The 25,053-nt window shown below is 46.6% G+C and overlaps 1 protein-coding gene across 3 annotated transcripts in view; it reads right to left on the reverse strand.

Annotated features, from left to right (window-relative positions):
- Positions 1 to 25,053, reverse strand: part of LOC120828920 (IQ motif and SEC7 domain-containing protein 1) — a 69,044-nt gene that overhangs the window by 41,716 nt on the left and 2,275 nt on the right. The window contains exons 2-3 of one of the 3 annotated variants that reach the window (XM_078081486.1): positions 24,553 to 24,599; positions 20,653 to 22,576 (exon numbers count right to left, since the gene is read on the reverse strand). In XM_078081486.1, coding sequence (XP_077937612.1) covers positions 20,653 to 21,389 — 737 coding nt within the window. In that variant the 5' untranslated portion in view covers positions 21,390 to 22,576; positions 24,553 to 24,599. Of the gene's footprint in view, positions 1 to 20,652; positions 22,577 to 24,552; positions 25,009 to 25,053 lie in introns of those variants that run through there. The other 2 variants (XM_078081479.1, XM_078081492.1) reach the window with 2 other exon arrangements.

Here is a 25,053-nt window from a genome sequence, read left to right on the forward strand (position 1 = left end):
GAATCGCACATATTAACGCATTTAAGCATTACAGCCCTGATATATATATATATATATATATATATATATATATATATATATATTATATTATATATATATTATATATATATATATAATACTTATTGTAAATTTAACATGATTTTATTGCTGTATTTTCCTTAATTTGGTGATATAAATATTTTTCCTAAATGATTACAATACAAACAAAAGAAGTTACATTTTAAAGACTCATCACTCTTTTAAAATTTGACAGCCAAACACTTTAAAAAAAGTCATAGTTTATAATTAACGTCCACAAACAGATTGATGAACATTTTGTGTCCTGACTGCTGATTGGACAGCGACCTGACGAGGTCAAACGTGGGAAAAAACCCAAAAAAGGTTCACGAATCATTTCTTTAGAATCATAGGAGTTTTTAATCTGAATCTTCATCATTCACCACCTTCATCATCCTCATTGTCAACCATGCTCACAGACGCTGTCATGACATCATCGGTTGTTAATCATCGCAGAGAAACATCATCATCATCATCAGATACATTCTCATCGTTTCAGTGGATAATAGATCAATCTTTTGTATTTTATACCTTATAATATATTCTTCATCATCCAAGGTCATTTATTTATTTTTTTATACTTTACATAAGAATAAAATGAACAGACTGAGGAATGACTATCTGTATATTTACATCATGAGACACAGAGAAGGAGCGATAATCAGGAATAAAACAGGAAGTAAAGAAAACAGCGATCAAAGAAGAAGAAGAAGAAGAGGAGGAAGACAAAGGAGCAGTACGGGTGGGGAAGGAGTGTGTGAGTGTGTGTGTGTGTGTGTGTGTGTGTGTGAGGCGGAATGCAGCGGCCCTCTGTTCTGTCACAATGACCGTTGCCACGGTAACCACTGACAGGGCACTAACGCCCTGACAAACAAAAGGAAAGTGTCCTTTCAAAATAAACTTCTCACATTAAGCAACAGTAACAGTTGAGGAAAACGTGTTTTCTGGGCCTGACGCTCGTGACGTAAATGCGGCGTAAGTTACGGACGTAAGTTCGTAACGAAACTCTGTTAAATGAGGTAATGCGTTGACGCAGTCTCACGTGAGACATGAGCAGACGTCCCTGTGAGGAAGCTTTACTACGTCAGGTGTAGCTCACGCGGAGAGAAGTGCTTTTCATATTTATGTGATGTCACATCTATGATTCATGAAAGTCTTTAAGTGTCTCCTGAATTCGACGTATTGGGATGATCAAGAGGGACGAGTCAGTGTCCTGATGCAGCTTTAATGACGTGTGAGTCTCTGTCTATCAGAAGGAAAGTAAACACATAATCATTTATATATATATATATATATATATATATATATATATATATATATATATATATATATGTATGTATATATATATAAATATCTTAGAAAACGAATACGTTTTTAAGACCTGGCGAGATTTTCCTTCAGCTTCGAAACCGACACTCCAGAAGATGAAGTGACCTGAGCCGCGGTAACCACGGCAACGCAGAACGCCACTCAGCAGCGCTCAAAACATCCAACAAAGGTGAATATGATGATGGACCTTTAGAGGATCTGTGCATTGACCTTCTGAACCCCAAACACCACGGACCATCAACACCGACTGTTAATCAGCCTGGAGACTTAGAGAAGGTTCATAATTGTCACATTTACAACCTTCCTGACAGCCCTTGAACACATCGTGGGAGCTTCCTCCAGAAAAACAAAGCTCAATGTAGTGATATTTTGTCAAAACCTTTTATTCTGCATGTCTTGTTTGAGATCAATTAAACTGTTCATAATAATCTGTTAAAAGCATTAAATTATGAGTGAAACGATGAAGCCATGTTGATCCGTCTGAGTCCAACAGTCATGTGACCATAAATCAGAGAAAGATGACGGAACTTGAGGTGAACACAGAGCGGAGTAGAGGCTGGAAACCTGTGAGTAGTTCAGTATTCAAAGCACACTGAGCTTTAATAAATTCTGGAGCAAATTAAATGATCAGCTAAATAAAAAGTGTCTTTTTGTATGACTGATGGCATTCTGCCTTTAATTAGTCACGTGATCTACTTCTAGTCAATCGGTTTCCACAGAGGAGCAAAAATAATTATATTACAGAGAAAATCAAGTGACAAAAGGTTTAAATAATCACCAAGTAAATAAATAGAAAAAGCTGAATTCACAGCCACTGACGACATAGATGATCAGTTCATATTTATATTTAATTATCTTCCACAGCAACACGATAAACGATGCCGCCGCTCTGTGGAGGAGAGGATGACGAGGAGAGGAAGAGGAGGACCAGTGAGGAGGCGCTCCCCAAACGATACAGACCGGACTGACTGCTGCCCCCTGGCGGCCGTTGTGTTACAGACACACAGACACACACAGCCAGTTGTGAGGCGTCAGAGTTTTTACTCAACGTGAACATTCAATCCAAAGGTCAAAGAAACAACGCGAGGTGACCTCTGACCCCAAATGCCCCCATTAAGCTCTGTTTTGTTCAATCGTGTATGAAGAAGACCTCAAAGATAAACGTCTTTCACATCCGTGTTGTTTCTCCGCTTCTTCGTGTTGATATCAGATCAAATGAATCCAACTCAGACACCAAATGACGATGAGGATGAAGAAGTGTCACGTGACACTGTGATTATGTAACGGGACCCTCTAAATCCTCTATTCTTAACCCATTGATTGTCGCCACACGTTTTCAAGTCCAACTCCACTCGTCGCAAAAGTGCTCCGTGCTTCACTCGTCATGTGATCACGTCTCATCTTCTAGAATCCGTTGGATCTGACGGATGTAAAAACGTGATCCTGTGATGACTTTACTTTAAGCTTTTAGGAGAATGTATTGGTGGCTCATGTGTAATCTTGCATTGAACAGAATTCAACAGGAAATGTAAACGTGTATAAAACTCTGTTAGGAACAAAGAGGACGTGATGCTTTGTGTGGACGTGTCATTTGTAGTGTTTTATTCTTGATAAAAACACACTATTCAAATGATGAGGAAATTAAATATTTAATTATATTTATATAAAATATTTGTAACGCAGTATAGAAATATGCTCAGAGTTTAGTATTTAGGAACTGATCTTAATCTTTTAATATTTAATTTATCTTCACATGAAATTATCTTGATTTATTGGACTGAGGAGGACGTAGAGACGCCGTATACGTCTCTATTAGAGACCTGTCAATCAGCGTATAGCCCCGCCCTAAAGCATCCCCTGCTTTATGGTCTGTTTGACTCTGAATGGACCATCAGTCACTAAATGAACATCGTGCTGCATAAAGAAGACGTGAAACTAGAGACTGAACTTGTTCTCTAGAAAGCTGCTTTAAAGGATTCAAACAGACAAACACGCTACTGAGAGAACGTCCAGCTTCTCCTGGAAGGACTCGGACTCAATATGAGTCTACACACGCACACACACACACACACACGCACATACACACATACACACGCACACACACACACACACACGCACATACACACACACGCACGCACACTCACACGCACACGCACACACATACACACACACACACACACACACACAAACACACACACAAACACAAGCTTTAAAGACACTATGCAGTCATTTTAAGTCTCTTTGTGGTAGTTGTGTGTCTTCATGCTGACATTGTGTGTCTCTTTGTGGTCATGTTGTAGGGGAAGGCCTGAGGCCCCTCAGTGACCCGTCCCCTGACCGACAGTGACGAGGCCTCACGTCTTCTCACTAGGGCTGGATTTGAATTGTCAAAAAAGTGACCGCCTGATGTCTACTCCTGCCGTCTACTCCTCACGTCTACTCCTGCCGTCTACTCCTGCCGTCTACTCCTGCCGTCTACTCCTGATGTCTACTCCTGCCGTCTACTCCTGACGTCTACTCCTGATGTCTACTCCTGCCGTCTACTCCTGACGTCTACTCCTGACGTCTACTCCTGATGTCTACTCCTGCCGTCTACTCCTGACGTCTACTCCTGATGTCTACTCCTGCCGTCTACTCCTGATGTCTACTCCTGCCTTCTACTCCAGTTGTCTACTCCTGATGTCTACTCCTGATGTCTACTCCAGTTGTCTACTCCTGATGTCTACTCCTGATGTCTACTCCTGATGTCTACTCCTGCCGTCTACTCCTGATGTCTACGCATGCCTTCTACTCCTGCCTTCTACTCCAGTTGTCTACTCCTGATGTCTACTCCTGATGTCTACTCCTGCCGTCTACTCCTGATGTCTACGCATGCCTTCTACTCCTGCCTTCTACTCCAGTTGTCTACTCCTGACGTCTACTCCTGATCTCTACTCCTGACGTCTACTCCTGATGTCTACTCCGGTTGTCTACTCCTGATGTCTACTCCTGCCGTCTACTCCTGACGTCTACTCCAGTTGTCTACTCCTGCCGTCTACTCCTGCCGTCTACTCCTGCCGTCTACTCCTGATGTCTACTCCTGCCGTCTACTCCTGACGTCTACTCCTGATGTCTACTCCTGCCGTCTACTCCTGACGTCTACTCCTGACGTCTACTCCTGATGTCTACTCCTGCCGTCTACTCCTGACGTCTACTCCTGATGTCTACTCCTGCCGTCTACTCCTGATGTCTACTCCTGCCTTCTACTCCAGTTGTCTACTCCTGATGTCTACTCCTGATGTCTACTCCAGTTGTCTACTCCTGATGTCTACTCCTGATGTCTACTCCTGCCGTCTACTCCTGATGTCTACGCATGCCTTCTACTCCTGCCTTCTACTCCAGTTGTCTACTCCTGATGTCTACTCCTGATGTCTACTCCTGCCGTCTACTCCTGATGTCTACGCATGCCTTCTACTCCTGCCTTCTACTCCAGTTGTCTACTCCTGACGTCTACTCCTGATCTCTACTCCTGACGTCTACTCCTGATGTCTACTCCGGTTGTCTACTCCTGATGTCTACTCCTGCCGTCTACTCCTGACGTCTACTCCAGTTGTCTACTCCTGACGTCTACTCCTGATGTCTACTCCTGCCGTCTACTCCTGACGTCTACTCCTGATGTCTACTCCTGCCGTCTACTCCTGATGTCTACTCCGGTTGTCTACTCCTGATGTCTACTCCTGATGTCTACTCCTGATGTCTACTCCTGCCGTCTACTCCTGATGTCTACGCATGCCTTCTACTCCTGCCTTCTACTCCAGTTGTCTACTCCTGACGTCTACTCCTGATCTCTACTCCTGACGTCTACTCCTGATGTCTACTCCGGTTGTCTACTCCTGATGTCTACTCCTGCCGTCTACTCCTGACGTCTACTCCAGTTGTCTACTCCTGACGTCTACTCCTGATGTCTACTCCTGACGTCTACTCCTGACGTCTACTCCTGATGTCTACTCCTGCCGTCTACGCATGCCTTCTACTCCTGCCTTCTACTCCTGCCTTCTACTCCAGTTGTCTACTCCTGATGTCTACTCCTGATGTCTACTCCTGCCGTCTACTCCTGCCTTCTACTCATGCCATCTACTCATGCCGTCTACTCCTGACGTCTACTCCTGATGTCTACTCCTGACGTCTACTCCTGACGTCTACTCCTGATGTCTACTGCTGCCGTCTACTCCTGCCTTCTACTCATGCCGTCTACTCCTGATGTCTACTCGTGATGTCTACTCATGCCGTCTACTCCTGACGTCTACTCCTGATGTCTACTCCTGACGTCTACTCCTGACGTCTACTCCTGATGTCTACTGCTGCCGTCTACTCCTGCCTTCTACTCATGCCGTCTACTCCTGATGTCTACTCCTGATGTCTACTACTGCCTTTCCAGCCTATCTCCTTTCCTTAAAGGAAAGGATGGTCCAGTGGTTCCTATGCTAAAGAAGTAAGGAAGCACCTTTCCTTAGCATTAGAGAAACAGCTCTTATCATCACTTCGCTCAGTGAGGAACCTCCATAAGAACATTTGACAATTCGAATCCAGCCCAGCTTCCATTTGAAGATGGACTCTCCATCGTCAGATCCGTCAAATTGATTTTTCACACCTTTTGTGAGGAAAAAACCTTTCTGAAGCCATCTTTGCAACAAAAAAATAGATCCACGCCTTCGATGCATTTGAGTGGATGTTTCCATGGAAACTGTGACAAATGAGAGCTGCGTTGCTAAGAGGCCGCTGTCAATCAGGACAAGATTAATCAATATATTTCCTTCATCAGTCCAGTGTGCACGTAAAGAGACTAATGCCGCCTGTCACTGCCCTAAAAGGGATCAGTCTGTGTGTGTGTCTGTGTGTGTGTGTGTGTGTGTGTGTGTGTGTGTCTCTAAACGGGGAGAAGCAGTATTTTTCTTTTCTCCTGGACTCGGTGACGCGTTAAGAACTCCTCCCTCTGTGCAGCTCAACTCCACCCGTTGGAACTGACCCGAGGACAGCCTCTGCTCCTCCCTGGTACAAGCTCTTCCCCTCCTAATGACCTTTCACCGCAAACTTAGTCAGTCAGTCTATTGAGTCCAGAACAACAACATGAACGTCCCCCCAACGTACTTCGGTTACAGCAAACATTTGAAATAAAAACAACACTCTCTATCTTCTTTTCAGTTGCGAATGCAAGAACATGAGCAGTTATGAGGAGAACCCTGGTCATGGTATGTTGGGGGCGGGGGGGACTTTAGGGACACAAGACAGAGCAGGAGACCAAAATCATAAGTCTTTACTCGGAGTATGTCACCAAGGGGCCGGGGGGGGGTCAGGGAACGGCTCCTCTTCAGGCGATAAGAGTTCGGTGTGATGTGGCGAGGACATGCCGTCCGACTCCCGTCCACCTGAGGGACACCGGGGGGGGGGGGGGGTGGGGGGTACGGCTTCATGCTGGGACAGGGAAGGTGAACTGTTAAAGTCCCCCCATGGGGCCGGAGCAGGTGTGTGTCGGGGGGGGGGGGTTTAAAGCTGGTGATGAAAACTCTCCCTGTCCAACGCAGGCCGTGTCCTGGTTTAGTATCCATGGAAATCTATATCGCCAGTTCCACAAAAAAAAAAGTGACTCATTTTGCAGAAGGGCTGGTGACAGAAAGGCTTTTAATTTGAAAAACCTTGCTCACGAATAATCTCTGCGCCGCCTCCTTTTGTTTTGCTGATTTTTCTGTTTTGTGATCGGTTTGTGAACGGTTGAAAAAAAGGAATAGAAAAGATAGAGAGAGAGAGAGAGAGAGAGAGAGAGAGAGAGAGAGAGAGAGAGAGACATGGAGGACGAGGGTCGGAGTTTTCATGATCCCCACCCATCGATTTACCGAAGACGGTCGGGTGCGGCGGGGGAGTGGCTCACAATCGCCCCTGGTTACCTAGAGGAGGGGCTACTGCACTCTGAGGCGGGGCAACAGAACTGATGGGCGATGTCGTCATCTTCCTCCTCTCTGAGAGACAGACAGACAAACAGACGAGAGAGAGAGAGAGAGAGAGAGAGAAGAAGCAGGTAGATAGAAAAAGTAGATCAACCGATGGTGGAAGGAGAGGATGTGGAAAGAGGGGAAGAGAAGAAGAGCAGTCTGGTGATGGGGGGGTTGTTCACAGCTGCAGTACCGCAGTCGGCCCCCAGGTGGCGGCGCACACTCGTCTCTATCTGACGGATCAGTGACCCTCTGAGGTGAAGCAGCGGGACACAATTAATAATTATAAACTTTACACAGAGTCAAAGGTGACCAAAGTCTGGGTGTGTTGCTAACGGGGGGAGGACAGTGGGGGGAGGGGGGGGAGGAGGATGTGGGGGGGTGAGGTGAACTGAGGCCTTTGGTCACATCGGTGGCCTGTGAGGATGTGAATTAATGCAGTAAAACGTACAAATGGGATCGATGTGATTTTGATCCCAGTCAGCTGCTTTCATGACTCAGATTATGACTTAAAACAGACTTCTCATTTATTTTATGTCACGTTATCTAAAGGCCTTTTAATTGAATGCAGTTTGTTTGAACTTGGATTTAAATCAAGATCATGTGTATTTACCTGTAGGTACCAGAAAATCATATTCCCTTACGAGGTCCATTGAGTACCTGAGAATCATATTTCTTAATGAGGTGTCAGGTACTGTTACATAATGCCTCGTTTGCATATTGAAACATAACATTTCAGATTACCTGCAGCACAAATACGTCAGTAATCAACTGGTGAAGTTTCATGTTGCTATTATTTTGCAGGGTTTGATGACCTTCTGTCCTGGACGTCTCAGTTTGGCACGAGGAGGTCTAGTGATGTGAAGTATCCAGCACAGAAAGCTACTGGGTTTCCCTCAGAGACTCAGCGGCAAGTCCGCAGTGGATTTCCTCCATCGCACCGGGAGCAGGGTTTGTTTTGGTGCGAGCTGAGCTCCAGTTTAGCATTAAGCTTGACTGTAGCATTATTGTTTATTCAAGCATTACGAGACTTGTTAAGGTCTGGAGATGCTTTATTCGTGTTTACCAAGTCTTGGATGTTCTGGGGAAAGTAAACGCTCTTCTGGCCGAGGGGTGACGGTGGGTCAGATAGAGATGTGATGGTGTTTTGGGGGCAGATGAGAGAGCAGCTGTTCCATGTGTGTCAGGAAGGGGGGGATACAGAATATTAAGGGCTATAACAGCACTGGAGGAGAGAGAGCAGGTGAGGCTTCATGTGACGCCCAAATGCATTCAGAGCAAATCTGATCAATTTCACAAAATCCATTTTGGACCACAGACCTGGTTTGGTGTTTGGGGGCATCACATGATGTCAGGTCATTTAGCTGACGCTTTTATCCAAAGCGACTTACATTACACGTTAAACCCGTGGCTTTCCACATTTTGCCCGGGGAGCAATTAGGGGTTAGGAGTCTTGCTCAGGGACACTTTGACTTGAGACATGGGGCAGTCGGGACTCAAACCAACAACCCAGCACACCCCTCTACCCCCCCTGCGCCACGACGACCCCTGGACCTTTTATTGAGCTTCTTTTCCTAATCTTGCTGTTCTTTTATTTATTTATTATTTAGTTATTTATTATCATCGTTAATGTTTTTTAAGGTGGGTTGCAAATTATAAATATTTTCTCAGATTATTAGTTTTAGACAAAAAAAATATACCAATTAAAAATGCTGATTCTTTGAATGTCCAAAATATTCAGTGTAATTTCACATTAAGGCAAAGAAAATAAAAAAAAATATTGAACAAATATTTATAGCAGATTTAAAAATCAATAACTGTTATTTAATCAATCATCTACATGTATCAGCTCTCCTTCATCTACAGGAGGAGGCGATAGTAATGTTAATGTAATGCAGCAGCGCTAACAGCTAACTGCTAACCAACGGAGGATCACTTCAGTGATGCGTTCAGGCTCTGCTCAGTGAAAATGAAAACATTAGAACTTTATCACGGGTTGCACAGCATCTATATCTGCCAATAAGGACGCTTCATGACCTGACCACTCGCGCCGTTGTATTTTTATTAATAATAATTGTTTAGGGTGGTAACATAGTTTTGCCTCTTATTAGTTTATATTTTCACTCTCGCAGATACAAATAAATGCACGTTGACATGTGTTTCTTTTGGTCGTGGAGTTGTAATTTGGGTGGAACATCTGGCCAGACGTTTCAACGCACCACGGCGAGTAAGTTCCCCGGACGCGACTTCAGCCAACCTCACTTCTCCTTCGTGCTGGTGGGTGCGGTTCGGGGGGCGGTTGGGAGGTGTGGGGGGGTAGCATGGGCGGTGTTGTGGGTGGAGGCAGAGCGGAGGGGAGGGACTCTGGCCCTTACCTTGCCTGCTCGTGGTGCTTGGCGGGGGGCAGGGCGCAGGGAGGCTTGGGCAGGCGGAGGCGCGCGGGACAGCAGTACTGATGGTAGGTGGCGTGGCTGTTAGGTGGTAGGCTGGAGGAGTAGAGAGAGGAGGAGGAGGAGGTGGAGGAAGGAGTGGTGATGCTAGTAGGGTTGTTGGAGGAACGACAAGAGGTGTTGGTAGCGGTACAGGTGGAGGAGGAATGAGACCTGACAGAGAGAGAGAGAGAGAGATAGAAAGATAGAGAGTTGGGGAGACGGAGAAGGAGAAAAAAGAGAGAAAAATAAAGTCAAGAGAGAAACAGAGAAAGGTAGACAACAACAACAACAACAACAGACAGGCACACGTAAACAAACACCATTAGCACAGTTAGCAATACGGGCCACACTATCAGCAATAGCTTAGCACACAGTATTAATAGCGGCATGTAGCGATTAGCAAACAATTACAGCTGGTGGTGTTAAGGCAAAAAGCACACCTAAATCTATTACATTAGCTTAGCACAACATGGCAGCAAAAAGCAGTTAGTGTAAAGTATTAACAATAATACGACATTAACTTACGATCACAAGTGTTAGCTTAGCAGTCACACAATATATAGCCTATCAGCATATGGTTAGCACACAGTCAGTCTCGGCCATTAGCACTAGCGATTAGCATCACAGCAGTGCATGTACAGTGAGTCAGGAGAGGGAGGATGATGCACAGATATAAATAGTCACGGGTTTTTTCCAGTTGTGCCCCGCTGGCTAACCATGCTTGCTGATTAGCTTTTTGGCTATTTGGCTAATTCCTGATCTTCCACTCATGTTAAGCAGCAGTTCAATCACGGCGGTCTCGTCCAGATCAGGCGCCGGTCTGGTACCGGCAGGAGGATCGTTGACATCCTCTTTGTCTGTAATGGGACTCGAGCCTGTGACCTTGACGTTGACGGAGGGTCCCGCTAAACCTTCTCTGAACCCACCCACCGGGCAGATGAACCAATCTGTCTCCGGGGAGCAGCGTGATGAGTCTCTCCTTGACCGACCTCACTGGGATAAAGCTGAAGGTTACCAAGTGACGCTCGCACCACGTTCATGTCTAGTTTAAAATCATTCTCTCACAACCACCCGGAAGGACTGTGCAATGATGCCCAGGAGAGCTTCCTACACATCGTATTTTGGAAAAAATAAGTCACTCTATGCTTCCTCTACTGCTGGAAAGCAGAAAATGTAACAACTTAGATGGAGATGAACTGAGTAAAAACAGTACAGATGTTCGTCCTCTAGTTCTGAAGACTGAAGCAAACGCAGAAGTATCTTGACTCTACTTCTCTGCAGTGACCAGCAGGGGGCGACTCCTCTGCTCCCATAGACGTCTATGAGGAAATGACTCTACTTCTCTGTAGTGACCAGCAGGGGGCGACTCCTCTGCTCCCATAGACGTCTATGAGGAAATGACTCTACTTCTCTGTAGTGACCAGCAGGGGGCGACTCCTCTGCTCCCATAGACGTCTATGAGGAAATGACTTTACTTCTCTTTGGATTTATTCCCTCAGTAAACAGTGTAAACATGAGTTTATGGTCTCAGTCTCTAGTTTCAAGTCTTCTTCAATACAGATGTTCATTTAGTAGTTTATGGTCCATTTAGAGTCAAACAGACCATAAAGCAGGGGACGCTTCAGGGCGGGGCTACACGCTGATTGACAGACCAGAGATGTATAAGGCGTCTCTTTGTCGTCCTCATTCCAGATGTGAAGGTTCATGATGAACCGGGGGTACACAGATTAATTTAGCTGTTTCTGTTGTGACCGAACCTTTAATATTGACGTAAGAATCCAGAACCAAGAAGCCAAAAAACACCAAAGAAATCTCTACATCCATAAAGTATCAAACATTTCTAGAACCGAATGGGAATAGAATAAAATAGAAAGGTCAGAAGCTTCTGCATTAAGGGTGTAACCCCTTCCTACCCCACCCTTCTACCCTAAAGAGGCAACTGCCCACCTCCACGGCCTCGCTCCACCCAGGCAGTGTACCGCTTCTATTACTGTAATGAACAAGCTGTTACCAATGCGGAGGAGGCTGCACCATCATTACCAAACGGCTCCCATACTGCAGAGGGCGAGAGACACAGATACAGACAGAGAGAGAGAGAGTTCTGCTGCAGATTGAGACACAGGTCTGACTGCAACGATCATCTTCAGACCAATGGACCGTACAGACATCCCGGTGAAGGTGATTGGTCAAAGCGCCCCATCCCCAGCGGGTTAAATATACTACGGTTAACGATAGCTGCCTACAAGAGAAACCAGACGGCAACCTGTGGCTGTCTCATTCCGTCTCATTGTCTCTCCTGTCCATCGGGTTGGGAAGAGGACAGTTAGCCTCACTTCTCTATTTCACTGCGCACGTTATTCCAGGACCGGCTGTGTTAAACCACATCTTCTGTATCACAGGAATGAAATCTATCAAAAGTGATATTTGAATATTCACTCATTCTCCATATTTCAGAAGAGAAAACACATTTGTTGGAAACGAGCCCCGAGCCGCTGAATGGCCGTTCACCATGGCAACGGATGACAACCAAGAATGGTGAGTAGATTTGCTCTGTTTACCACACACAAACACACACACACACACACACACCACACACACACACACACACACACACACACACACACACACACACACACCACACACACCGCACACACCGCGTCCCTGTCATCACTCGCAGCTCATAAAAGTCTAAATAAAGTTTGGCCCACTTGCACAAAGCTACATGCCAGAAAATGAGTGATGATAAAACTACCGTCGGTCATCACATTTCTACTGAACCTTTATTTTCTTCTTCTACTATGAGAACAAATCCATCGGAAGAACGAACAATGGCACCCCCCGACTCTGCAGCCGCGGGGGGGAGGAGCCCTGTGCTGCCACGGGGGGGAGGAGTCCTCTGCAGCCGCGGGGGGGAGGAGCCCTGTGCTGCCACGGGGGGGAGGAGTCCTCTGCAGCCGCGGGGGGGAGGAGCCCTGTGCTGCCACGGGGGGGAGGAGTCCTCTGCAGCCGCGGGGGGGAGGAGCCCTCTGCAGCCGCGGGGGGGAGGAGCCCTCTGCAGTCGTGGGGGGCGGGGGGGGAGGAGCCCTCTGCAGCCGGCGCAGGAGGCGGAGCTCCAGCTGGGGGATTCTGGCTGGTACAACTTTTCTTTTCTCTTCACTTCAGGCTCAGTTTTTTATATTCTACAACACGGCTCTCACATCCAGTTGTCGTCCCTTTGTGCTGCCAGGTGCATCATGGGAGGAGGAGGAGGAGGAGGAGGAGGGTACCGGGGTTTGAAAGGCCAATCGCCAGCAGTTTCTGATTGAAGCAGAATGTTCTGTGTCTGTGTGTGAGGAAGCCAGCTGATTTTTGTGTATTTTCCGTGTGTGAGTCCGTGCAGCTTGCAGCGGTTCGTTATGAGTGTTTGTAGTTTGTTTCAGCAGCAAGGACCCTCGGACGGGGGAGAGATGATCACCACCACAGTGAGAGACGCTGCTCCAGAAAGGAGGCCATGCCAACCGCGTTGTTAAGGGCAACCGCTTCAAATGAAGAAACATGTTGTCACGGTAACAAGGACTTGGCGTACGAGCGCGTGAGTGCACATGTGTGCGTTTTAAATAGACCCTCCGCCACCGCGGCTCACACACACACACACGTGTACACATCTGGCGATGCTGATGATGAACCTCCACACTGATCTTCATTCAGAGGAATGTGGGTTGTTTCATGTAAAAACTGTTGCGTTTATATATCTCATGATAAAATAACTGTCTGTCTTCACTGACAGTCAAGTTGTAAAACAAAAGCTTGAACCTGAAGCATAGAAATACAATGAGCACTCTTAGCTTAGCACAAAGTGTAATCGCTAATTAACATGTTGCTTCAGCACTCAGAGGGAAATACAAGAACACACACACACACACGCGCACAGACGCACACACACACACACACACACACACACACACACACACGTATACAGTTGGACCTCAGGGTGTCGTTCTGCGGCTCGGCTCCAAGAGGTAATTCATCACTTCTCTATTCATATCAGCCTAGTTTCCTGTGCGCCGCACACACACACACACAGGCACACACACACACACACACACACAGCAGCCAGTTCACGCACAGCGACGCAGTGGATCAAATACCAACACCCACACACACACACACATGCACACACACATGCACACAGGTGCAGGCTGCTGGTATTTAAGTACAGTGCAGCTCCATTCAACAAGCCTGCGGCAGAAAGCACTGATGCAGCCTACACACACACACACACACACACACACACACACACACACACACACGCACACGCACACGCACACGCACACACACACACGCTGCTGTCACGCTTCAAGAGGAGGCAGCAGATACTGTAACTCACAGGCAGACTTTTGACTGGTGCTGAACATAAATACATGTATGTGTGTTGGTGCTATTGGTCTGATCATGTGACCCGGAGGCCCACATAGCATCACAGAAGAGGACAATAGTCAACAGGCATTGTGGGTAATGAAGAAGGCCCCTCATTGGCTCATGTGTCAGCCCGTCCTTCATGACAGAAAGTAGCTGAAGACATTTTTTCGCTGGCATCTTTGTTTTCCCAGCATGCCATGCGGCCCTCCTCAGCGAGGTTGGATTACCGACGATGTCATCAGACGGAGACGCGCAGTAGCAGACATGTTCTACCAACCCACACAGACACGCGCACACACAACCCATGACCTACATGTTACATACATGTTATAGTGAGTATAAGTGATGGGGACAAGACGCCTTGTTCCCATCACTTTATGGGACATCAATGGGTGTTGTGGGCATTTTATAGAAAGTAGTACTTATCAATACCTTCTTACGTGGTCTTTTTGGCATTTTATTTTAATGCAAAATACAATTTATGTAAAAAAATAACCAACAAACGATGGATGGAAGGAAAGAGAAAGTCTTCCATGCAAAATATGCACGAGATACAGAAATGATGAAATAAATAATAACCTGAATCCAACATCAACGTTTTTACAGGTTTTTAGAAAAACAGATAGAGTCTCAGAAGGAGCTCAGAATTCATTGTTTTTAACAGAATCTAGTTAAAATAAATAGTTTATTGAACGTTTCTGATGAAATATAACACGATTGATGGAGACAGAAAACCTGACGGAAATCACATTTGACAGCTGCTCGCTTTGACAAACGGTTTTGGCGATTGTTTAAATAAAACCCTGTGGGAGGGATGAAAGTCGGCATCCTTCACATGAGCCGCCTGCCAGTGTCCTCGGTGGCATCTGTGCGCTGTGAGATCAGCTGCCAGATATCAGCCGTCACACTGAAGCGCCGTTATACGACTACACGCCTACAAACAAATTCATCATCCTCACATCCTCAGTTCACGTTGGAAAAGACCGATTTCTGTATTCTTTGAAAGTTCTGATACTATGTGGAGGAGGACTGATACGACACACTGTCCCTCTCAAATAAAACATTAAGGAGGTTTAAAAGGAGGAGAAGATCAGAGCAGCTCCACGTTTGTTCTATAAAAGCTTCACGGTGGAGCTACACGACGTCACGGTGGCGTCACGGTTCGGCATCACTGACGATACTCAAAAAGAGAGGCAGTGTGTGCTGTCATGAAACCTACTTTCTCCTTCCTCCTCCTCCTCCACCTCCTCCTCTTCCTCAGTCCAACTGTTGCTATGACAACGCAGCTTTTGTCCCTTCAGGGAGGGCTCCACCTTCACCACCAGCAGCCGGCTCCATGTCTCATCTCCATGTTGCCAAATATAACAGACGGACGGACCGTCGGAGGAAGGGGAGGAGATGTGCATGAGTTACTGACATCAGGTCAGCGGTGGAATTACTACAACATCCATCTACAAGGCTGATTACATCTCACTTACACACACACTCCTCTCTCTATGATGCCAATGTGGCAGTCGCAGGGTGACTACGGCAAGCCGGAGGGGACGTGTGTTTTATTCAGGGATAATCAGTATTTTGTGACTAAACCGAACTGGAAAAGATTAAATTGGTGAAATTAAAAGTGAATTTCATCTGTTAAAAAGAGGTGATCAAACTGAACACGCTGTTTGATGACGTTACACTCAAACCAAAGAGCAGTCGCCCCCTGTTGGTCACCCGGAAGGCTGAAGTACCGATCACCTCGTTCCTCCGGGTAAATAAATCTCTGAGTGAAAGTTACACCACCAGGACTCGTAGTTACACATCTGCTGCCTCTGCAGACCAGGGGAGATGAGTAGGAGGCAGTCTAACAACGTGCGCACAGCCCCCTGCGTGACCCGGCCTCATTAAGAGAGATCGTCTGGGGTCACATCTGAGCTCGCTGATTGGCTCGTCGGTGTTGGAAGCATGTTCAGCTCGGGAACATCAGGCAGCCGTCAGCGCTGACGAGGCGCTTCTCGCCGACCCGATAAGCTACCGACACCAGACTTTTGTTCATGTGCGTAACACACACTGTAAAAATAGATCTAACTTTACATTTTTACAGTAGTTTTCCTGTTTTTTTAAATGATGTACAAAACTTTGAAAAAATAAAGATATTATCTGTAAATTAACAGTCCAACTGTTTAATTTAATTTTATTATGCTAATAATGACAAATTACGTTGTGTTCTCATTTTTTTATTTACTGTTTTCTTAAATTACATTCAAATCATGTAAAATAACGATATTAATGTCTTTATATAAAGGTTTATGTCCATACTAACAAAGGTAAATCATGTTATTTTTATATTAATGTGTATTTTATATTCAGATTGATTCTGGATCTCAATTTATCTAACTTTTTTCATTACATCAAACATAATGGAGTCTCTTATAAAAGTACATTATAAATCTGAGAGCAACATGAGGCAACTGCGGACCGTGGTCCTGTATAGTGTCCCCGAGCACCTACACTGTAAAAGAAAAGAACGTAAAGAAACGGTCAAATGACTGGCAGCAGCGGCTGTCAAACTAAAACGGTAAAATTAAGGTTAAACAACTTAATTCAAATGAAGTGCGAAAAACACTGTAGAACTTTAAGCGATATCCCTGCATTGAAAAGGTTTGATCTGTAAAAATAACAGTTTTTCCCCTGCAGAATATTTAGTGATATCCCTTTATTAAAGGTGTTTCATTGTAATACTACAGGACAAATCTATAAAATAAATGTTTTTCTCTGTAAAATTGTTAAGGAAAATTCCTGTCAATTTATGGTTTTCGCACTTCATTTGAATTAAGTTATTTTATATTTTTTGTTTGGAAGCCTCTGCTGCCAGTCATTTGACAGTTTCTTTTACGGGTTTTTCTTTTACAGTGCACAGTGGACCACGGTTTAGCTTTACAACCACACACACACACACACACACACACACACACACACACACACACACACACACACACACACACACACACACACACACACACACACACACACACACACTGCTGCTCATTTACACTCCTGTTGTCATCAGCAAACAGGACGGGATGTCAGCGAGGGAGAGACATCTGGAGCTGGTCTGCATCCACACCTGAATCCAAACATCCAACTTGTTTTTAGAAAAACAGTCTGTTAGGAGCTCAGAATTCATTGTTTTTAACAGAACGTAGTTAAAATAAATAGTTTATTTTGAGCGTTTTTGATGAAATAACATGGATAACATCGACGCTTAGACAGAGCGAATGGTGTGAAGTGTTTTCTTCTGCAGAGTTAAGGTTAGCAGCCCGTAGCGTAGCCGCGCCTCAGTGGAGGAGTGAAGCTAAGCTTGCTAGCATTGTTGCTAGCGTCCGTCTCCCCTGGCTGGGATTAAAGTTCCACCAGCACCGTTAGCTTTGAGTTAAATTAGCCGTACTCCAGGATGATATGCAAAGGCCCACAAACCAGATGTCGCTATCTGGATAGAGATCCGAGGTGAATGCTGGGAGACGAGGGGGGAGGAAGGAAGGAGGTAAGGAAGGAAGACAGAAAGAGGGATCTGCAGAAGAGAACAGAAAAGTAAGCGCTGCCTCCTCTTAACATTTCTCTTCTCTCCATCCATGTGAATCCTCTGACTCCTCCACCCACACTGTAGAACAACACCACCCTCTCCCTGCTCATTACCACAACTGCTCTCCACCAGTCTTCCCATCAGTGCCATCAAGATGACATCACCGACTGATGGCTGATGGCGGTCACGGCTCCGACACGCGACGCCGTCATCTAAAGCTTTTCCTAAATCACCAGCAGCATCCTGCATCTGTTCTACATATGATTACGTACATCTGGGGGCGAACTGCAGACGGCCTTTTGAACATTGCGTTGTTTCTTAGATGCGGTCAACAGAAGCGGCGGTACGCGCGGTGTGCAGTCATTGTCATCCTGAGCTGTCGCCGAGCACTGAGTGAGCGGACGGCGCGTTTCCTTCGTCTTCACTCCTGAATCTTTAATGAGAACGTTTTGGATCATACCGGCGGTTTGAATTTTTTATTAAACATCACTTAAGATGTGTAATGCAAGTTCAGGCTGCCGTGTCTGCGGTTGACACTTGAAGTGGTGAGTTCATGTGCTGTGGACTCTGCAGCCACGTCGAGTTCTTCAGTGCATTGATTTTGTTAAAAACACTAAACATAGAATTTTTGTACCAATAGCAGCGAATGCCTAAAATGTGCAGAACCTGCAGCTCTCTAAAAAAACAGTTTTTCAGAACGTTAGCATTGAGATGCTACCGAAGTATCGGTTTCTGCAGCACTTCGACGTGCAAGTAGCGAATTAGCTGGCTGATTAGCTCTCTGGCTACTAGCCTCCAACACTAGAGCGGCAAACAGAACCGACATTTCTATAACCGCAAAATAAAAAGAAAAAAGGTAAAATGGCAACGATGAGAGAACTACAAACTACAGAGCGAAGACTCGATGTTCAACAAACATGGCGTTGGATCCAGCTGATGGACACAGTTTGTGCATAAAGTTTTGCATGTGTCACATTGCAATACGGCTCCCATATGTTAAATATCTGTGCGACAGAAGTCTGAGACTCAACTCTTCGCCTCCTCCTTCGTGTCCTACACCCTTTACCGCCTCCTTGTCTTTATTTACTGCTTCCACCTGCAAGGTAAATCAGTTTGAGGATGTTTCGCACTCTGCTGCATCATGACCAACAGAAAACCAGTGAGAAACTGGTGCGGGCTGCTCTGCAACACGGCGTCATGCCGCCGTTCTAAAATCTGCCCCGGTGCAGCGTGCAGTCACAGGAGGCAGCGAGCAGCCTGATCGTGTGCTCTGATTTCATAACCAATCAGCCTTATCTTCACTGCTGTCAGGCTCCCTCGGGGGCTTTCTGCCTGGTACATCACTTGCAAGCTGTAGGTCAGCTTTTTCTCACGATATCAGCTGTACCTGAACGTCCCGTGACTCAGGGCTCAGAGGAATTTCTATTTTTTCTTTCCTGCACTTTTGATTCCTCAAGAGCCCCAGATGAACGCAGATCTGAGTCGACTCCGAGTCGCACTCTGTGCATGATCCATTTGACTCTTTGGCTGTACGTATGAGAGCGTGTTACTACAGAATCTGTCTGCATGAGTCATCTCTGCGGGTCGGTCCCGTAAGTTCTCGCCTCTCGCTCTGCGGGTTTGTTTTGTCACTGAAGAAGAGTCGATGCCCCACGCCCCCCCAACCGCGCAGTGCAAGGTCAGAACCTTCTGCAACGCCGGTGTTGTCCTTTAAAAAAAAGACCTGGTTTTCTACAGTTGCATAGCAACAGCCAGCTTCCCACGGACGACGGCTCAGTGTTCCGGGCTACGAAAGGAGCTGCCTGTGTGTGGGACAAGTGCAACTCTTAACACCCCACGTTGCCCACAGCACCGCACGGCCGCGTGCACGGAAATGACAGCGCGTCCCCGCCGTCCTCCGTGCTTCTCGATAAAATGCTCCGAAGGCAGCGTTGCCAGGCAACAAACTCAATTCCAGGCTGCGAACATGATTTCTTATTGAAAATATATATTCAGCGGCAAAATGACAACAGAAGAAGAGCATGAAGGGAACTGCCGAGCGTCCTGCTAAGTGGTTACCATGGTGATTAGTACAGCCAACACAACTGTTTTCTCTATGGTAGCAGAGAGAACACCCAACCCCATCGCTTGGAAAAAATATCCATTACATAACACGCTTCAGTCAGCGCTTCGCCAATTGCCAGTACCAGCGATGCTCGTCTGTCTTGGGAGTCTCATGCACTCCTGGATTAGCTGATAGAGGGATGCATATTAATCGACCTTGCACGCCCACCAATCACAGCACAGAGAGAAAGTACAAGGGCATTGGCTGCCTCCTCTCCTTCGGAGGAGAAGCCCTTCAACCAGTCACCTCTCCTATGTGTGTTTGAGTCCAAGACGCTTTGCCTTAAACTCTGTTGCTATCAAGCAAACAGATGCTTTCAGGTGGAATTGAACAGGTGGGCACATATTTCTTGGCTTGCAGGAAACCTGCTCGAGAAAAGCTGCAAAGTTAGTTGCTATCAAAGTCAAAGATTTCCATGAGTGTTGGCAGAACTGACCGTGGGGCCGGGGGGGCCAGTTTGTGATGTCATATTAGCGCTAATCATAGAGGCAAACACGTTGGAAAAGGCCAAACTTAACCCTTCGATGCCTCCTCAATATAATTGAGCCGTATTCAATATGCCATCCTTTGTCATTTTATTGCTTATGAAAATAGTTTCATATATAATATATCATAACATTTCACAGCATTACAAGGACGATTCTGAGGTATAAACTCAGAAATCAAGTTGTTGCCAGCAAGAAGTTGCCAACCAAAAGTTTCAAGGGTAAATTTTGATCATTTAATCCCACAATCCATCATGTTCACCTTGTGAAATCTTTGGCTTTGGTTGTAGTAAGTATACCGTAAACTCAAACTTACGATTTCTGGTGGTGCAGGGTGTGGGCATGGTGGTTGTTGGAGGAATTGGCTCTGTGCAGTCGCTCAAGCCTCTCCTTCTCTTTCTCCACAAAGTTGGTGTTGGTGCCGGTGCTGGTGGACGGCATTCGGGTCAGCCGGCTGTGAGTTCGCGGCTGATCCCTTGGCGGGATCGGAGGAGGCGGAGGTGGAACCGGGGTCGGGGAGGAGATCGGAGCTGGGATCTGGGTGGGTATCGAGATGGAGGTTGGGACGGAAGTCGGTATTGCTGTTGTACTGGTGCTGTTGGAGCTGTTGTAGGAGTGGTGGCTGGAGGAGGAGTGGTGGTGGTGCTGATGGTACTGGTGGTGGTGGCTGTGGTGGAGGGGGATGGAAGAAGGAGGCTGGGGCGGAGCTTGGTATTGGCTGTTGTGGTGGTGGTGTTGGTGGTGGGGATTCTTGGCAGTAATGGATGTTGACGTGGTCTGAGTTGGTGGAGGCGGAGGAGGAGGAGGAGGAGGGAGAGGAGGCTCGGGAGAAGGAGCCGGCGGAGGAGGAGCAACGGGTTGCCGGTCCAAACGCAGGTCCTTGTTCTCCTGGCTGAGCCGGTCCAGCTGGACCTCCAGCTCCTCGATTCGATGCCGCTGGGTTTCCAGAAGCTTCTGCTGGCTCTCGATGATGTTGTTGAGTTCAAGAAGGTACTCCACGGCCCGGTTCGGGCTTTCGGGGTTGCCCTGGCCTGGGCTTTGATTAGCATCCATGACTTTTCAGGTCTGAAAAGGGTGCAAAGGGAAGGCTCAATAGCAGCTGGGAAAAGACCCAGGGACCGTGGTTCACTAGTGCTTAACTGATGTCTAGTGAGCCTGAATGCTGTTGTTGTTCCAGTTGGTTGGATCCAGGTTGTACACTGAGGCCTAAAGCTGAACTTCTGCAGTAGATGAAATGTGGCCTGAGTCAGACTATGCCCTCTACCGTCTAGTCTACAACCTTAGACCTAATGTCTAAATAATTACGAAAGAAAACCCTATGGCGCTTAGCCCTACACCTTCAAAACTAAACACACCCTCCCCCCCACCAGAGGTAAGTGGGGGGGAGAGGACTTTTTCTTCTTTGAGGGCTGATTTGAAGATCAAGATGGACCTCGTCCTTGCTTGCTCCTATCAGAGAGCTTTATAGAGTTGTCCACCATCCCCTGGTTCAGTCAGCTGTTTCGTTTGGGCTTCAGACCCATGACGGTTAAAAATAAACCGAACCGATGAAGCGAGACAGAGAGATTCTCTTCCCCTCTCAACCAAAAGCGTTGTCTCTCTGTTCGTCAGTGCGTCAATTGTATCCACTCTTTGCACTCCATGCAGGAGATCAGAACATTGGTTTCCAAGAAGCAGGTGTGAAGACCAGCAGCGCTGACGGAGACGTTGTTTGTCCCTCTGTGTCAAAGATGCACATCCTCATTGTTGAGAAACTGCTGATTGTTCAGCAATTCTGCATCCGGTGCTGCAGAGGAGATGCAGACTGCACGACCACGTACGAACTTCCAAAACAAGCTCACTAACCACAGGTTTCCCTGCCTTGTAATACAATCCGTTGGTTGATTCCCCAAATCAAGAGTTTTCTGAGTGGAAAAAGATATTATAATTCAGTTTAGACCTTCTCCATCAACAAAACTGTCTAGAACCAAACCTTGGGAAAACCAACACAACCCAAATCTCCCCAAAATAAAAACGTAACGTCCGTTGGAGATCATCTCCAGAAAAACGTGGAAGAGGAGAGGTTCACCCCCTCCAGGTCCATGGGCCCACCAGCAGGACTCAGCCCGTCACCCTGCAGCCGGTCTGTCGGAGGAAGTGATGCGCGTAGGTCAAATGTCATGTCAGACGTTTGTCTCCGTCCTGGATACAGCGAGGCATCTGGGATTCACCGTTGTTATGGATGGCATATCCAGTTCCTCCTACATGTCAATCATCCGTTACAAGAAAAAGAAGAACAGTGGATGAGAGGATAGTAAGAGTATAAAAGAACAGCAACAGAAAGATCTTTATTGCCCTTCGATTTAGTTCCCCGGCCTTCTCCTATTATTCAAATAAGATTTCTAACCAGTTTCTTACTTTTTCTTTCATCTTTACTTCTCCATTATTTTATTTCTTTCCTTTGTGTAGTTCTTTTTTTTATACAGTTGTTACTCTCTCATCTCCATCCCTTCCACACACACTCTCCTTCTCTGTGGTTGCTCTACGGGTGTGAGGTATCTCAGAGACCATAAACGCCAATGACAACAGAGACAAGGAAAATCATCACCCTCCTCCAGGCTCTCCTCCTGCACTCCATCACTATCCCACATAAGTCCACACTTTATTTTCCTCATGCCCTCTTTCTTTGATTTAAAAACCACATGCAGGTTGCAGCTAGCATTCTGGTTGCTAACGTCAAACAACAGTAAGCCCAATGAGGGCTACAACAGGCTACATGTATTGATTGACCGATAAAGCCTCCCCATCACAGCCTAGCAACCGTAACTGAACACTAGAGGACAACATTCAGCATTTTGAAATATATTGCATTCCATGTTGGATTACGGACGTTGCCATCGTGACTTTTTGGTACAGGTAAAACGAAATTGGGGTTGACGAGGGGTTAAAGACACTGTAAACGTCTCTGGTAGACCTGTCAATCATGTAGCCGCGTCCTAAAGCGTCCCCTGCTTTATGGTCTGTTTGACTCTAAATGGACCATAATTCACTAAATGAACATCATGTTGTGTTGAAGAAGACTTGAAACTAGAGACTGAGACCATAAACTCGTGTTTACAATGTTCACTGAGGGAATAAATCAGGAGAAAAGTCATTTTCTCATAGACGTCTATGGGAGCAGAGGAGTCGCCCCCTGCTGGTCACTACACAGAATGCAGCTTTAAGACTTAGATTGCCGACTTCAGTGGCGATACACAAACGCTCTCATACTCAAAGAGCAACTTCCGCTGAAGATGGAGTGAGGCCTCGCCTCCACCAAACAGTTTTTAATATATATCTCCAACTAAGCTCATTCATTTATTAATGACTCTGAGTACCATGACTCTCTACATCTTTTCACAATGAGCTTTAAATGCTGTTTTTCCAAACATAATAATCAGTGCATCAAGTTCATCATGTGCTCTGTGTTGGACGAGATGAACCTCCACAGAATTTATGGAGCCTCATAGTGAGTTTCATCTCCGCGTTTATCTGTCGGACTGTTCTGGTTCACCGTCACTGCTCCTGCTGCGTCGGAGTCCGTCAAGAAGCTGTACTAAACACCACCCTTCTCCACCTGGTGGTGGTCGAACAGCAGGCCGATGCGGTCGGACCCGAGCTGGCGGACACAGCGGAGCGCTCAGCGGCACACACGTTTGTCTCAGGAGGCGGTGGAGACCAAAACCGAGAGGGAACGTTGACTGGATGCAAACATTCAACACGAAGAGGTGCCGACGTGTGGATGTTGTGTATGAAGCCCCTCCAAGCACACACAGACACACACTCAGTGCACGTTTAAGTTGTGTGTGTTCCCGTGTGCGCGTGTACTTCCCAGTGATCGGTTCTTTCGCCTGTTTCACATTTAACAGGAGCTGGACTCCGTTTTTAATCGGCCAATTTTACAGTCATGCTATCTGCCATCGACAACACACACACACACACACACACACACACATGATTCACACACATGGCAGCTCACGCAGCCACATCACGTATGTGGACATACACGTGAAACACATCACACACAAGCTTGTTTGCACACTACACAGGCTGCACATGCACATACACACCTATGTTAATAATAGTCCTAATGGCCTACATACACATACGCGACACATATACGTGCGCACGCACACAGACACACAATGCAGCACCCATGATGAAAACGCGAAAGGAATCGAACCAGGAAGAGTCTCACAGGTTTCAGCGGCTCCTGCAGAGGTGATGGAGGGATGAAGGTGGGGGCTGGAGGAAGAGGAGGAGAGAGGATTATTGATCCCTGCTCATCCTTCTATCTCCTCCTCCGCTCGCTGCTGCTGCTGCTGCTGCTGCTGTCACCATCATCTCCCTCCGAAAAAACCCACGCGCACACGCAAACGCACACGCACACGCAACTGCTGCTCCACCGTCTGCGCCGTGTTCTCGATCCGATTATTATCAATCGGGTCCCTCTGTCTCTCCCTCCTATTCCTCCGCTCGCCTCACGGCTGCAGGCCGCACTGCTCGTCGTCTTCCTCCTCCTTCCTCCTCCTCCTCCTCCTCTTCTTCTTCTAGTTGCCGAGTCAATGTCTTTGTAATTATCATTCCTCTGCGTCTGACAGCCGAGCGATCGCTGCTGCTGCTGCTGCTGCAGTCTCTCTCTCTCTCTCTCTCTCTCTCTCTCTCTCTCTCCCTCTCTCTCTCTCTCTAATATTAGTTG

Source organism: Gasterosteus aculeatus, chromosome 2 (genome assembly GCF_964276395.1).
Source record: "Gasterosteus aculeatus chromosome 2, fGasAcu3.hap1.1, whole genome shotgun sequence".
NCBI classification, from domain to species: domain Eukaryota; kingdom Metazoa; phylum Chordata; class Actinopteri; order Perciformes; family Gasterosteidae; genus Gasterosteus; species Gasterosteus aculeatus.